General features: G+C 44.0%; 1 protein-coding gene across 2 annotated transcripts in view; it reads right to left on the bottom strand.

The window, feature by feature from the left end:
- AFAP1L1 (actin filament associated protein 1 like 1) overlaps positions 1-16,047 on the bottom strand; it is an 80,458-nt gene that overhangs the window by 15,573 nt on the left and 48,838 nt on the right. For both annotated transcript variants that reach the window (XM_049874032.1, XM_049874034.1), the window contains exons 11-15: positions 15,740-15,892; positions 14,179-14,390; positions 11,469-11,614; positions 10,061-10,133; positions 7,640-7,751 (exon numbers count right to left, since the gene is read on the bottom strand). In XM_049874032.1, the coding sequence (XP_049729989.1) occupies positions 7,640-7,751; positions 10,061-10,133; positions 11,469-11,614; positions 14,179-14,390; positions 15,740-15,892 (696 nt within the window). The remainder of the gene's footprint in view (positions 1-7,639; positions 7,752-10,060; positions 10,134-11,468; positions 11,615-14,178; positions 14,391-15,739; positions 15,893-16,047) is intronic.

Genomic DNA, 16,047 nt, shown 5'->3' with positions numbered 1-16,047 from the left:
CTTGCTTCTTCCATTCCAATCTGGGTGCCTCTTTTTAAATTTATTTCCCTTTTCATTTTCTTTCTTAATTGTTCTGACTAGAACTACCAGTACAATGTTGAGTAGAAGTGGTAAGAGCAGACATCCCTGTCTTGTTCCTTATCTTAGCAGTGAAACATGCAGACTTTCACCATTAAATATGATGTCAGCTGTGGATTTGTGTGTGTGTGGATACTTTTTATCAGGCTGTGAGGAAGTTTCCTTCTATTTCTAGGTTATTTTCTACATGTCTCATATCGTTTTGTCTGTTTCTCTGCCCCCTTTACTGCTTTCTTTTGTATTAAGTGAATGTTTTTGTAGTGTAATAGTTTAATTCCTTTCATAATTTTTTTCCATTTTTTGAGTTATTTTCCTAGTGATTGCTCTAGAACTTACCATATACATCTCGACTTATCAGAATGTATTTCAGATTTATTCTAACATAATTCCACTGAGACAGCAAAACATTACTCCTACCTAGCTCTATTCCCTTTCCCCCCGTTTTGTGCTATTATTGCTATACATATTACATTTATATACCAAACCAAGCCTCTTGCCATTGAGTGGATTCTGACTCACGGCAATCCCATGTGTTACAGAGTAGGTCTGCTCTATAAAGTTTTCTTGGATTTTTTCTTTCTAATCTTTACAGAAGCAGATTTCCAGGCCTTTCTTCTGTGGTGCCACTAGGTGAATTTGAACCATCAACCTTTCATTTAGTAGTAGAGTGCAAACCATTTGCACCAACCCAAGGATCTTACAACTGTATATAATTATATATGTATCATTTTATAATTATGTTATAGGTATTACTTTATATATTTTTGTATTAATGAAGATGAGAAGAGAGCAAATATAGTTTGTTATATTAACCTTATTTACTATTTTTCTCCCACCCCCCCATCCTTTATGCTGTTATTGTCGAATATATTACATTTCTGTGTTATAGGCCCAAAAATACAATTGTATACATATTATTTTATACAGTAGCTTTTTAAATCAGTTAAGAGAAGAAAGAATAAATATTTATATTGTCTTTTATAGCAATGTTTACTAGTGCTCTTTTTTTTTTTCATGTGGACTTGAAATTACTGTCTGTCAGCTCAAAGAACTTCCTCTAGTATTTCTTGTATGGTGAGTCCACTAGCAATGAATTTTGTCAGTTTTTGTTTATCTGGGATTGTCTTCATTTCACTTTCATTTTTGAAAGATAGTTTTGCTGGATATAAGGTTCTTGGTTGACAGTCTTTTTTCCCCAGCACTTTGAATATGTCATTCTACTGCTTTCGGGCCCCCATTGTTTTTTATTGACAAGTCAGCTGTAATTCTTATTGGGGTTCTCTTGTATGTCATCAGTCATTTTTCTTCTATTGTTTTTGAAATTTTCTGTCTTTCAGTATTTTTACTATGATGCATATGGAGGCAGACTTTTTATTGTTTATCCTACTTGGAGTGCATTGAGCTTCTTGGATGTATAGATTTGGGAAGTTTTTGGTCATTTATTTAAATATTTTTTCCTTGCTCCTTTCTCCCTCCTATCCTGTTGGTATTCCCATTACTTGTATTTTGGTACACTTAATGACGTCCCACATTTCTCTAAGGCTCTGTTTATTTTTTTCATTTTTTTTCTCTCTGGTCTTTGGACTGTATAATCTGTCAAGATGTATCTTCAAATTCACTGATTTGTTCTTCTGTTAGTTAAAATCTACTGTTGAGCCACTTCAGTGAATCCTTCATTTCAGTTATTAAACATGTCAACTCCAAAATTTCCATTTGGTTCTTTTAAAATATTTTCTTTCTCTTTATTGGTTTTCTCTATTTGATGAGACACTGTCATACTTTCTTTTACTTCTTTAAGCTTTTTTTTTTTTTAGTTCTTTGATCATATTTATAATGGCTACATCGAAGTCTTTGTTAAATCTGACATCTGGTCCCTCTGATGCCTGCTTTTATTTTTTCTGTGCATGCATCCCACTTTCCTGTTTCTTTGCATGTCTTAAGTTTTTGTTGAAAACTGGACATTTTAGATAACATATCGTTGCATCTTTGGATATGGATCTTTCTCCCCACTTCCCAACCCCAGGTTTGTTTTTTGTTTGTTTCTGTGTTTAGTGACTTGGCTAGACTATTTTAGTGAAGTCTATTTCTTTCTTAGTTTGAAGCCTCTGATGTTCCTCAGAGGATGCAGCCTTGGGCATGCACACAGTCACCCTGGGATGACAGTAATTTAAAGCAGGGCTCTTTTTGATAGTCTCTTTCCTTGTTGTCTCTGTTAAGCTGTCTGGCTCTGTTGATATCACACTCAGCTGCTAGGCTCCATTAACTGCTGCCTGATTGCTCTATTGTTTTCAATAATGCTCTGGGGGCATAAATTTTTCCATGATCTGATCCAATTAAATGTGGGACCCTTTGCAAGTATGTTTTTTTTTTTTTAACAATTTTTATTGTGCTTTAAGTGAAAGTTTACAAATCAAGTCAGTCTCTCACACAAAAACCCATATACACCTTGCTACACACTCCCAATTGCTCTCCCCGTAATGAGACAGCCTGCTCTCTCCCTCCACTCTCTCTTTTTGTGTCCATTTCACCAGCTTCTAACCCCTTCCACCCTCTCATCTCCCCTCCAGGCAGAAAATGCCAACATAGTCTCAAGTGTCCACCTGATCCAAGAAGCTCACTCCTCACCAGCATCCCTCTCCACCCCATTGTCCAGTCCAATCCATGTCTGAAGAGTTGGCTTTGGGAATGGTTCCTGTCCTGGGCCAACAGAAGGTCTGGGGGCCATGACCACCGAGGTCTTTCTAGTCTCAGTCAGACCAGTAAGTCTGGTCTTATGAGAATTTGGGGTCTGCGTCCCACTGCTCTCCTGCTCCCTCAGGGGTGCTCTGTTGTGTTCCCTGTCAGGGCAGTCATCGGTTGTAGCCAGGTACCCTCTAGTTCTTCTGGTCTCAGGATGAGGTAGTCTCTGGTTCATGTGGCCCTTTCGGTCTCTTGGGCTCGTAATCGCCTTGTGTCCTTGGTGTTCTTCATTCTCCTTTGATCCAGGTGGGTTGAGACCAATTGATGCATCTTAGATGGCTGCTTGCTAGCATTTAAGACCCCAGATGCCACTCTTCAAAGTGGGATGTAGAGTGTTTTCTTAATAGATTTTATTATGCCAATTGACTTAGTTGTCCCCTGAAACCATGGTCCTCAGACCCCTGCCCCTGCTACGCTGGCCTTCAAAGCATTCAGTTTATTCAAGAAACTTCTTTGCTTTTGGTTTAGTCCAATTGTGCTGACCTCCCCTGTATTGTGTGTTGTCTTTCCCTTCACCTAAAGTAGTTCTTATCTACTAATTAGTGAATGCCCCCTCCCATCCTCCCTCCCTCCCCCCTCTCGTAACCACAAAAGAATGTTTTCTTCTCAGTTTAAACTATTTCTCAAGTTCTTATAATAGTGGTCTTGTACAATATTTGTCCTTTTGCAATGGACTAATTTCACTCAGCATAATGTCTTCCAGGTTCCTCCATGTTATGAAATGTTTCACAGATTCCTCGCTGTTCTTTATCGATGTGTAGTATTCCATTGTGTGAATATACCATTATTTATTTATCCATTCATCTGTTGATGGGCACCTTGGTTGCTTCCTTCTTTTTGCTATTGGAAACAGTGTTGCAATAAACATGGGTGTGCATATATCTGTTCGTGTAAAGGCTCTTATTTCTCTAGGATATATTCCAAGGAGTGGGATTGCTGGATCATATGGTAGTTCTATTTCTAGCTTTTTAAGGAAGCACGCGAGGGCAGTTTTTGAGGCCTTTTTGGAAGTTTTTTTTTTTTTTTTTAATGACTCCAGTGGAACTTTCTTAGCTCTCTCTCACTGATTCTCTCTGGTACTAGCTGGCCTAATTTACTTTATTACTGTATTTAACTTTTTGCTGTCATTGGAGCTACCAGCCTTCTCTTAATTGCTCACTACCAAATTTTCGTTGGTTTTGAGAATGCCCTTAAGCTTAAACTTCCCCATACTCTGTTCCAAATTTCAGTTCCTTTGGGGGACAGTTTCAGGACTTTTTGCTCTTACGGCCTCCCTCTTTCCTGGGCAAAATCTCCAAGTCACTGCTCTTGAGTTGGGAGGCAGGGACAGTGGTATGGTTCTCTGAGTGACATTGCAGCATTACAAGCAGTATGCTGGTGGGAGTGGTAGCCTCATGTCTCCTTGACTAGCCTCTCCTGGTATGCAGCCTCCGCCCTGCTAGTGAACTGGGTGAGGGCTACTGAGGTCCCAGTATTCTCAGCCTGCTGTCCCTAGGGTAGAGCTCTATCTTACATAGGGGTGATGGATGGAGAAAGGAGCCCCTGGCCTCTCAGCTGCACTAGTTGGGAATTTAGCCTGTGCAACAGAGCTTGGGGGGGAGGGGCGTGGGTAATGAAATGCTGGGAACCTGCTCCTTCCGGGGAGATACCGTATTGCTTGATGGGGAGCTGTGGGGAGAGGAGGCCTTCTCTTCTTGTCCACACATGCCTGAAGTGAATAATCTGTCACGCTTAGCTGGAGTGAGTGGGTCACGGAACAATTACTGTTATTACTGAGATTTAGTAGATTTTCTTCAATAAATGTTTCTTCAGTGGCTGTATTCTTTTAGGTGACTTTTCAGAGACTTCAATTTTTAAAAACAGTTTCTTCAGTTATGCTTGTTTCCTTGAATGCTGGTTTATGGGGCTCCTTATGTCACCATTTTTCTTAGCAATTGACCCCATGATTCTTTTTTTTTTTTTTTTTCCTTTAAGTTTATTGTGCTTAGGTGAAAGTTTACAGCTCAAATCAGTTTATCATTCTAAAATTTATACACACGTTGTTTTGAGACATCAGTTGCAATTCCTGCAACGTGACAGCACTCTCCCCCTTTTCATGCTGGGTTTCCCATGTCCATTCATCCAGTTCCTGTCCCTTCCTGCCTTCTCGTCTTGCTTTTGGGCAGAAGTTACCCATTTGGTCTTGTATATTTGATTGAACTAAGAAGCACGCTCCCCCCATGATTCTTGCCCCCTGGTATTCACACCCTTTTGTAGTCCCCTCCCACAGTAAACAGGGCTGACCTCTGCAACCACTAGGATATTGTAGAAATGACAGATTGTGACTTCCAAAGCTAGATCATAAAAGACATTGCAGCTTCTGCTCTGCTGCCCATTCTTGGATTACTTGCTCTGGGGGAAGCCAGCTTTCACATCATGAGGACACTCAAAGAGCCCTAAGGAAAGGTCTGCATGGCAAGGAGCTGAGGCCTCCTGCCAATAACCAGCATGAACTTGCCAGGCATGTGAACGAGCTCTCTTGGAAGTGGACCCTCCAGCCCATCAAACTCTGAGGTGGTTACAACAGCAGCCAACATCTTGACCATAACCACATGGCAGACCCCAAGCCAGAAATACCTAAGTCACTCCCAGATTCCTGACTCACAAAAACTGTATGATGTAATAAATGCTTATTATTTTGAGCTGTTAAATTTTGGGGTAATTTGCTATACAGCAATAGATAATACGGTGATCTTCGCAAGACCCTTCCCTTTTATGTCCTTCATTTTCTTCATCTGAAAAACAATGTTGTTGGTCTAGATCAAGGGCTTCCTCCTGTGGTTTTCAACTGTCCTTCATATATAAAAAACCAAAAAAACAAACCCATTGCCATTGAGTCGATTCAGGCTCATAGCGACCCCAAAGAACAGAGCAGAAGTGCCCCACACGGTTTCAAAAGGGCAGCTGATAGATTCGAACTGCCAACTTTTTGGTCAGCAACCAAGCTCTTAACCACTTCACCACCAGGACTCCACCCTTCATATATTTGTATCCCTAAACCATATCCACGAGGTCCTGGGTGGTGCAAATGGTTAAACACTTAACTACCAGCAAAAAAGTTGGCAGTTTGAACCCATCTAGAGGTGCCTCAGAAGACAGGCCTGGTGATCTGCTTCTGAAAGGTCACGGCCTTGAAGACTCTACAGAGCAGTTCCACACTGCACACATAGAGTTGCCATGAGTCAGAATGGACTTCGTGTCAACTAACAACAACAACATGATTTCATAGCAATGGCTAACAGGTCACTGTATGGGGCAAACAAGAGGCCCCTTGGCCTCCACATTCCAACCAGAGAAGCTCCACTTTCATCTCTTTTATAAACTGGGCTTCCATATAAGATTCGGTTTGAATAAAGGGTTTGTTTTTTGTTGTCTTTATTGTTACATTTTTTGACACTTGTGATCTTTTTTTTAATCTTACATGCTTATTTTAGTTTAGTATTTCATTTTAAAATAGGCATCCCATAAAGCCCTGTATTTTCAAGGCCCCATGTATCCAGGAAAAGGAGCCCTGGTAGAGCAATGGTTAAGCACTCAGCTGCTAACTGAAAGATCGGTGGTTTGAATCCATCAGCTGCTCCACAGAGAAAAGACTTGGTGATCTACTCCCATAAAGATTTCAGCCTAGGAAACCCTATATGGCAGTTCTACTCTGTCCTACAGGGTCACCATGAGTCAGAATCTACTTGATGGCACCTAACAACAACAACATTTCTAGTACCCATGAAAGTAGGGTGCTAAGGATGCTACGCAACAATCCTCCAATTCTTCAGAGGGGAAGCTCAGACCCAGAGAGGGGAAGGGACATTTACAGAGTTACACAGTTAGTTAGCAATCAAATGAAGAATGGAATACGCATCTCCTGACTCCCCAGCAAGGATTATCAGTACTAATGAAATGGAACTATAATATAGAAAAGTAGTTTTAAAAACAAATTTTCAAAAAGTAAAGGACAGAATGTTTTGATCTAGTGCAAGGGGAGAAAATGTAGAACAGCGCAAAGACTCTCAGAACATGCTGTCCTATAGGAAACTGGCTTACTTATAAAGAGAAATCACACTGGAGCAGAGATTGGTGTTGTAAATCAAACATAACTGACAAGAGAGTGTCCGGCACACGTCTGATGGCATACTTAGTCACTCTTGTGCAGTGTGTCCATCAGGGCATTCACCGAGCCCATACACGGCGCTAGGCAGAGCTGGGGTCTGGGACACGGAGGTGATCACACCTTTCAGGGCAGCTGTCTCAAGGGTATTTGGAGGGGTTCAGTTCTCCACTTATTACTCCAGATCAGAAACCACAAACTGTTAGCCTCTGGAACAGTTGTAGCTTATAGCCAAACTTTCATATATATTTTTGGCCTTATTTGGTGTTAAATTGTTTATTATTATTATTAGTTGCCAATATATGAAAGTAAGGAGATTTCACGCCAAATCTAGATTTCTGATCTCTTGAAAATAACTGGCAAATATGGCAACAGTGGGCTTCTGCTACTGTGTGGCAACCATCATTGAGGCTGAGTAGTGGCCACCGCCATAGCTGGGGCCTGAGCACCCTAATTTCCTGCAGTCCCTCCTGCCCCCACCCAGCTCTGTTTCCTCTCTGAGGCCACATGCTAGCTGCCCTTTCTCACCTTGCTTGTGTGCTTATAGTATTTTTCTTACACCCACTTCACCCATTTATTTACCCACTAGCCCCTGGAGGAATCTAACTGTGAGGCCCCTGATGTGGACTGCTTCCCCCTGCCTCCCTGCTCAGCAGGCAAGGCCCACCCAGAACTCACTGGAGGCATGGCGCTTGACTTTGACCTGTGGATCCACGCGATGGGACTTCTCGCTGCAGGAGGAGGCATGGCGTTTTACCTGGGCTCCAGTGGGACGCTCGGGCTCCTCGTCCTGGAGGCAGAGAAGGGGAGGAAGGTAAAGGGCAAACAGGCTCAGACTCACCAATGCAGGAGTGGATTCTAGTCCTTGTTGGGTAAATGAGTGCTTCAGGACCTCTGAGATCTTGGCCTTACATATTTAGACCTGTGTAGCACTCAACAGTTTACAAAACACTTTCACTAGCAGTATGTGATTTGATACTCATACTTTCCTATGAGGGCAGCAGAAGGCAACCCTAAACCAGAGCACTTGCTGAGAGGAAAATTAAAAACAACAACAAAAAGCCAGTTGCCTCTGAGTCGATTCTGACTGATGGAGACCCCACGTGCGTCAGAGTAGAACTGTGCTCATGGAGTTTTCAATGGCCGATTTTCGGAAGTAGATCTCCAGGCCTTTGTCCTGAGGCACTTCTGGGTGGACTTGCAAGCTTTTGCTTAGCAGCCAAGTGCGTTCACTGTTGGCACCACCCAGGGCCTCCCAGAGGAAAATTAGAAAGTCTCAAAAGACTGTGGATTTATTACAGAATTTTTGGGGGCCCTCATATCATTTGGAAGTATCCCTAAAATTTTCTGAATTGCTAACATAGCACCTTCCCTAAAAAAAAAAAAAAAGTCATGGATGAGATCAGCCATGAAAGAAATGGTGTAGACAGATAACAGGTCGGCTATACATTTGTGCGTGAAGAGTATTAAGAACACTCACATGCTAGTTAAAGCTCAGGAGACCGTGGGTGGAATCTAACATAATGCAGTATAACAGAACACGATGTAACACACTAACGCCATTGACAACAATACTATTCATGCCTCTCTGTGAGACCTCCCAGTGTCCAGGTACTGTGCTAACTTCTTAACTACAGTATTTTATTTCCTTCTTGCCACAGCCCTGGAAAGCAGGTTTTATCTGATCCATTTGGAGCCAGGAAGTGAGGCCCAGGGAGCTGAAGCACAAGGTAACTCAGGTTCAGCCCTGGGTCTGTCTCCAAAGCTCACACCCATTAAGCGTTCAGCTGTCTTGTTATTAAACTCTGCAACTGAGACAAATCTTAAACTGCATCCACTGGTTTATGTAAGTCTGAAGAAAGACCATGTAAACAAGAGAAGGATGGCTGAAGAAGTTGCTAGAAAAAGGTATAGTCCTAGAAGTGAGAGCTCAGAGTGTTTCTCCAGCAACGTTCAAGGTAGGGGTCTTGGCCTGCACATACATCGGGTTCCCGGGCAGCTTGATTCCCTCTCTCCCCTGGCTCAGAGGCCTGACCTGCCCACCAGCACGTGATCTGAATGTGGCTTCTCCTCTGGCTGGTCCATGGGGAGGAGGTCACAGGTCATGCTGTCAGCAGCACCCCAGATCAGATGATGGCTACAGAGACCTCTCTGTAAATTAACAAGCAGGCATCTCCTTGGTTTAGTGGGCCAGGCAGGGAGACTCTGTCCTCTGAGCTGAAGCCCAGACTATGGATGCCACCAGGTAGAGGGGAGCCTGTGGGGGCAGCTGCCCAGTCAGCCTCCCCCAAGCCATCTCTGAATCAGCAGCATCAGTTCATAGAGCAGTAAACAGAGGTGGAGGGTCCACACACTTTGATCGAACTGGAGATGGTGACCCCTGTTTCTGTGGTACTTTGCAGTTTACAGAGTCCCTGGGTGGTTCCAACGGTTAATGTGCTCGGCTGCTAACCAAAAAGTTAGAAGTCTGAGGCCACCCAGAGGTGCCTTGGAAGAGAGTCCTGGTGATCGGCTTCTGATAAATCAGCCATTGACAACCCGATGGAACACAGTTCTACTCTGACACACATGAGGTTACCATTGGTCAGAGTCGACTTGACAGCAATTGTTTTCTTTGCTGTTGTTGGTTTTTTTTTTTCCCCCGCAGTTTACAGAGCCCTTTCTTCCTCCTGGGAGTCCCTGGGTGGTGCAAATGATAAAGCCCTCAGCTGCTAATTGAAAGGTTGGTGGTTCGAGTCCATCCAGAGGCACCACAGAGGAAAGGTCTGGAGATCTATTTCCAAAAGATCAGCCATTAAAAACCCTATGGAGCACACTTCTACATTCACACTCGTGGGGTTGCAACAGGTCAGAATGAACTTGAATGCAACCGGGTTTTCTTCCCCCTGATCTGGGGCTCTTTCCACTGCCTCCTGTGCCAGGGATTCCTAGGTCTTGTGCAACTACCTGTGATAAGAAAGGGCTCTCCCCTAGCTATTAAACAAAAGGGATCTCTCTGAAGCAAAGGGAAAAAGGGGTCACAAAGGAAGGAGAGAAGAAGAGCTTATTAATGCATTAGTGTCCTTTGTCACATTCCTGGGCAGCCCCCAGGGACTGTACCTGTATCTTTTCATAAGGAACATCATCATAGACGCGCGGCTCAGGCCACTGATTCTGGCAGGAACGTGCATATCTAGAAAATAAACAACACAATGGTGATGATGATACTTGCCGTACAGTGTTTTCCTGTCCCCTCTCTCATTTCACTCTGGCAGTAGCTCTTATGGGAGATAGGGAGATTAGTGACAGCAACCATGGCAGGCAGCATCATGCCACGTGCAGTGTTAAGGGCTTTATAGGAACAGGGACTCAAATGATTCTCACAACAACCCTGGGAGGCAGGTAATTCATCACCACCTATAAATGAGAGAACAGGAGCCAAGATGGCCAGCAACCAGCCCAAACTTTCGCAGCTGGTGTTGCAGAACTGGGACTGGAACCTGGCTCTTCTAATGAATGCTGAACTCCATGTACCAGCCACATGCCTGCCAGGATGCTCAAGGGCGTGGGAAGCTAAGGTTTCCAGGCCAAGAAAACAAAAATCCTCACAACTGGACCAATAAGCAACATATGATAAATGGAGAAAAGACTGAAGTTGTCAAGGGTTTCATTTTACTTGGATCCACAATCAAGAGCCATGGAAGCAGCAGTCAAGAAATCAAAAGATGTATTGCACTGGGAAAATCTGCTTCAAAGAACCTTTTGAAAATGTTGAAAAACAAAGATGTCACTTTGAAGACTAAGGTGTGCCTGACCCAAGCCATGGTATTTTCAATTGCATCATATACATGTGAAAGCTGCACAATGAATCAGGAAGACTGAAGAAGAACTGATGCCTTTGAATTATGGTGCTGGCGAAGAATGTCAAATATACCACGGACTGCCAAAAGAATAAACAAATCTATCTTGGAAGAAGTACAACCAAAATGCTCCTTAGAAGTAAGAATGGTGAGACTGCATCTTATGTACTTTGGACATGTTGTCAGGAGGGATCAGTCCCTCCAGAAGGACATCATGCTTGGTAAAGTACAGATTCAGTGGAAAACCCTCAATGAGGTGGACTGACACAGTGGCTGCAACAATGGGCTCAAGCATAACAACGATTGTTAAGGATGGTGCAGGGCCAGGCAGTGTTCCGTTCTGTTGTGCATAGGGTTGCTATGAGTCAGAACTGACTCGACGGCACCTAACAACAATGACATGGCATGAGGGCGCAGCCCAGCCATGACTCAAGAGCATCTCCACCCTTGCTCCTTCCATCCACAGGTTCCTCCTGACACTGGTCCAACCACTCCAGCCAGCTCATTCTTTGCTGGAAACCCATTTGGGCTTCCCAGGGAAGCAGAGGCTTCTCCAGCTCTTCCTCCCCTTCCTCCCAGTGGCCAAGGCTGGACTCCAAGCCTCTGAGAGGGAGCGGAGAGTAGAAAGGTCCCAGGCAGCTGTGGGCCCAGGGGGTGCTAAGCCTTACAGGAAGGAGTTTCGCCCAGCACTGACGATGCTGGTTAAGGTCTCCACGTCCACGTAGTCATAGTGCAGTGCCTCAGGGGTGACTCGGGAGCCCATCTCCACCAGCAGTAGGCCAAGCCAGCGGCCCATGTCCTCTGAGCAGCTTGCCTGAGGAATAGGAGGCACAGATGGGTTCATGTCAGTATTGACAGTGCCTCTGGCGACTTGCTCACTTCAGCCCAACCCACAGATATTTATAAACACCTATTACATATCCAATACTTAGGGATCCATGAGGAATAAGACTAGAACACACATCCAGAAATCCAGGTGGTTCTCTCCCTTACTCTAAGTCTCTGCTCAAACGCCACCTACCCTGAGAGGCCCTCCCTGACCACCACTCTCAGGTAGCAGGTCCTCTCTCTCTACCCTCAGGACCTTCGCAACCACTCAGATGTGAAAACAACATTTAGGTGTTCACTGAATTTTTCTGTTTGTTTTTTGTTTCTCTTTTAAAACTTTTATTGTACTTTAGATGAAGGTTTACAGAACAAACTAGTTTCTCATTAAACAGTTAATACACATACTGTTTTATGACATTGGTTAACAACTCCTGATACATCAACGCTCTCCCTTTTCAACCTTGGGTTCCCTATTACCAGCTTTCCTGTTCCCTCCTGTGCCTCCTAGCCCCTGCCCCTGGGCTGGTGTGTCCCTTTAGTCTCGTTTTGTTTTATGGCCCTGTCCAATCTTTGGCTGAAGGGTGAACCTCAGGGGTGACATCATTACTGAGCTGAAAGGGGTGTCTAGGGGCCATACTCTAAGGGTTTTTCCAGTCTCTGTCAGGCCAGCAAGTCTGGTCTTTCTTTTTGATTTAGAATTTTGTTCTACATTTTCTTCCAGCTCTGTCCAGGACCCTCTATTGTGATCCTTGTCAGAGCAGTCAGTGGTGCTAGCCAGGTACCATCTAGTTGTACTGGACTCAGTCTGGTGGGGACCATGGTAGATGTGGTCCATTAGTCCTTTGGACTAATCTTTCCCTGGTATCTTTAGTTTTCTTCATTTTTTCTTGTTCCAGAATGGGTGAGACCAGTTGAGTATCCTAGATGGTTGCTCACAGGCTTTTAAAACCCCAGTCACTGAGTTTTTTTTACATTTACTTTAAAAAAAATATTTTTTTTATTGTGGTAAATATATAGGTAACAAAACATTTGCCATTTCAACCAATCTTCACATGCACAGTTCAGTGATATTACATGTTTGTCATGTTGTTCAACCACCACCATTAACTGTTTCTAAATTTTCTATTTACTTATGTATGGAGGTTAGTTCTCATATAATCCAATCAATTTTTTCCTTGTATTATTATAATTACCAAATATTTATAGTACTTGTATACAGTACAATCTCCAAAAAGTTGTTGGTCAGCTAAACACATACTTAATTTTCATGTAAAGATCAATATTATAAAATCAACTTAGCATGCAAAGGCTGAACTTGAATAAAGGAAGCATAGTTTTTGCTAGAAAACTCCAAGTATATACATTCTGGGAAATAAGTGGTCCATCTCAAACTACCAAAAATGGAGTTACAGAGGCAACATTTTTTGAAATTTAAGAACTGAGGGAGACAGCGGGTGCTGGGCAAAGAAAACAGGACCAAAATCCTGGTTTTAGTTCTAGGACTGCTGCTGACTCTCTGTGGAACCCTGGACTTTGCTACCCTGGGCCTCAGTTCCCTTATCTGTAAGTTTTCTTCCAGTGTTAACATTTTAAATTCTAATTAGCTGAAGGGTTGACACATGGAAGAGAGATCCAACATACAGTACTCTGCACAGAGCCATAGAGGATGGCTAGTGCCCGTGGGTAGGAAGGACAAGAAATCACATTTGCGTTCAGCAAATATTTGCAGTGCTCTGAGTGTACACTGAGCATCACGCTGGGTGCTGGAAAAACAGTGTATGCAGAAACCAGCATGGTTTCTTCACGGAGCTTAAAAATTTCAACCCAATATGGAGAAAGTCTTTCTAAAAATCTGAGTTGCCCTGTGGGATGGGTAGGCTCCCTTGAAAGGTACTGGTTTATCTAGGGTGGATGACCACTTGGTAGGAAGGTGTGAGAGGAGTTTCCAGAATCAGATTGGAGTTTACACTAAACTAGATGCCTTTTAGGCTTGGGGTTCTAAGGTAAGTGACAGCGAACAAATCTTGGGCCTAGGGTTGCCAGATTTAGCAAATAAAAATTCTAAATGCCCTGTTAAATTTTGAATTTCAGATAAACAACGAATAATTTTTTTTCCATATGGGTATATCCCAAATATTGCAAGGATATACTTTGGTTCTGGAGTCCTGGTGGCGCAGTGATTAAGAGCTATGTCTGCTAAACAAAAGGTCGGCAGTTCGAATCCACCAGCAGCTCCTTGGAAACCCTATGGGACAGTTCGACTCTGTCCTATTGGTCACTATGAGTCGGAATTGACTTGACAGCAATGGGTTTGATTTTTGGTTTTATACTTATGTTAAAAAATTATTTACCTGAAATTCAAATTTAAGTGGATGTCCTGTAGTGTACCTGGCAACCCTGCTTGCATCATTTGACAGCAGTTGGATTTACTTTCCTTTCCTCTCATCCCTGTAGTGTCAGTACAAGCCCTCCCAAACCAAAAAAAAAAAACACCGAGGCCAAGTTCCTCTTCACTCCTACCACCAAGGACCACCTTGTCTCTCCTCTCACCTCCAAGATGGCGACCTCTTGCCGGTTACGCAGGATCCTGAAGGCAAATGGGTGTCTGGGCCCAAAGCCCGGGGCCACCTCACAACCACGGAGGGCGATGGTGTTCACATGGGTCCGCAGGTCTGTGCGATCCTTGTGGAAATACAGAGTGTTGCACTTCAGGCGGCACCAGCGTTCCTTCCAGCCCTGGTTCACCAGCACGTTCAGATAGCCTGGGAGGAAGACCAGTGTCGTGACTTCCTGAAAGCCCAGCCTTGGAGAAACCCAGGTGCGGAGGATGCAAGTCGGTGCATGGGTCTACACCTCCGGGACAGAGGGCCGAGGATAACTCTGTGTCCTAGCTAGAACTAAGGCCTTCCAGGCCCCAGATCAGCTCACTCCCACCTGCCTGTGACCTCAGGTACCCTCCCTTCTGAGTTTGAGTTTGGAGTCCCTGGATGGTACAAATGGTTAATATGCTCATGCTCGGCTGCTAACCAAAAGGTTGGCGGTTCGAGTCCACCCAGAGGTACCTCAAAAGAAAGGCCTGAAGATCTACTTCTGGAAAATCAGTCACTGAAAACCCCATGGAGCACAGTTCTACTCTGACACCATGAGTTGGAGTCAACCTGAGGACAACTGGTTATCTGTGTACTGGGACTGTTTATCACATTGTACACGGCAGCACAGCCTTTGGACCTTATCAAGCTTGATAAAAAGGGCAGGAGTTACTATATTTGATGCATAAAAGCCACAGTTCTCCCCTTTGCCTTTCCTCTTGATGTTGCCTAAAAATAAAATTACCAAAAGACAGAAAATAATGGATGAAGCTGCCACCTAGTGGCAATCTGTCTGAACAAAAGCATGCAGCAAAGATAGCAGAATTCTAAAGATGTCAAGGCACAGGGACGGCAGGGTGTAGGATTCCGTCTTAACATTTTAGATTTAAATTTATCTTTTCCCTTACATGCTCTGAAGCACCACCCACTAACTGAAAAATGTTTCTTTTTAGCCATATGCTTTTATAATATTTTTTTCAAAATACAGTATGACCATGGATCCAAAATATATTATTTTCTACTGGATTCCAGTGTATGGAACACTGTATTTACATGAACAAAATAAAATGTCTTCCCTTCTAAGCCACTTTTAACCCACATTTAATACATTTATAATAGAAAGTACTTAAATATTTTTATCCAAGAAATTTCCTTAGAAGGCTGGGTTGCAATTTATCCTTGCGGCATGTTATATGGTGGAAAATATGATACTCTTCTCTCGTCACAGTGGAGGAAACTGAGGCTCAGAGGTGGGCAGCGATTTGCACTAAGGTCCACAGGGAGCAGAGAAATATGGAGGTCAAGTTGGCATTTCTTTCTGGGGAGCATCAGGGCCTCATGGGAGAGAGTGACAGGAGGGCAAGATGAGTGGATGGGTGAGGTTTAGCCACCCAGTAAGCTGGGATCCTCTCCTGTGTCCTTGGGCGTGAGATGGACAGGGCAGGGAAGGTCTCCCAGTCTCAGGCCCAGGACCCCATATTGACAGAGCCTGCAGTTCCCCTCCTCCCCACGCCCGTACCCACCACAGCATGGAACCTCCTCCTCGGTGGAGGACGTCTGTAGGTCATCAGCCAGCGGCTTCTTCTTGGAGAAGCTGATGATGCGGGTGATCTTGCGGCCTGCGACCCTGCTCACCGAGCCCTTCAGCTCTGCCAGGCTGCTCTTCTTCCCTTTGCCTGTTGCCATGAAGATGGGCCAGGGGAGGGGAGGGAGCCTCAGGTTCCAGTCACACCCACCCCTAGCCTTCCTGGTGGCTTTTCACCCTATACACAGGGCCTGGCCTGCAGCTCCAGGTATGGATGGGCCAGGTTGCTTTACCCAGGTCCGCAGA

The sequence above is a fragment of the Elephas maximus genome, chromosome 2 (assembly GCF_024166365.1).
Source record: "Elephas maximus indicus isolate mEleMax1 chromosome 2, mEleMax1 primary haplotype, whole genome shotgun sequence".
Classification (NCBI taxonomy): domain Eukaryota; kingdom Metazoa; phylum Chordata; class Mammalia; order Proboscidea; family Elephantidae; genus Elephas; species Elephas maximus.
This window is presented reverse-complemented; position numbering and strand designations above follow the sequence as displayed.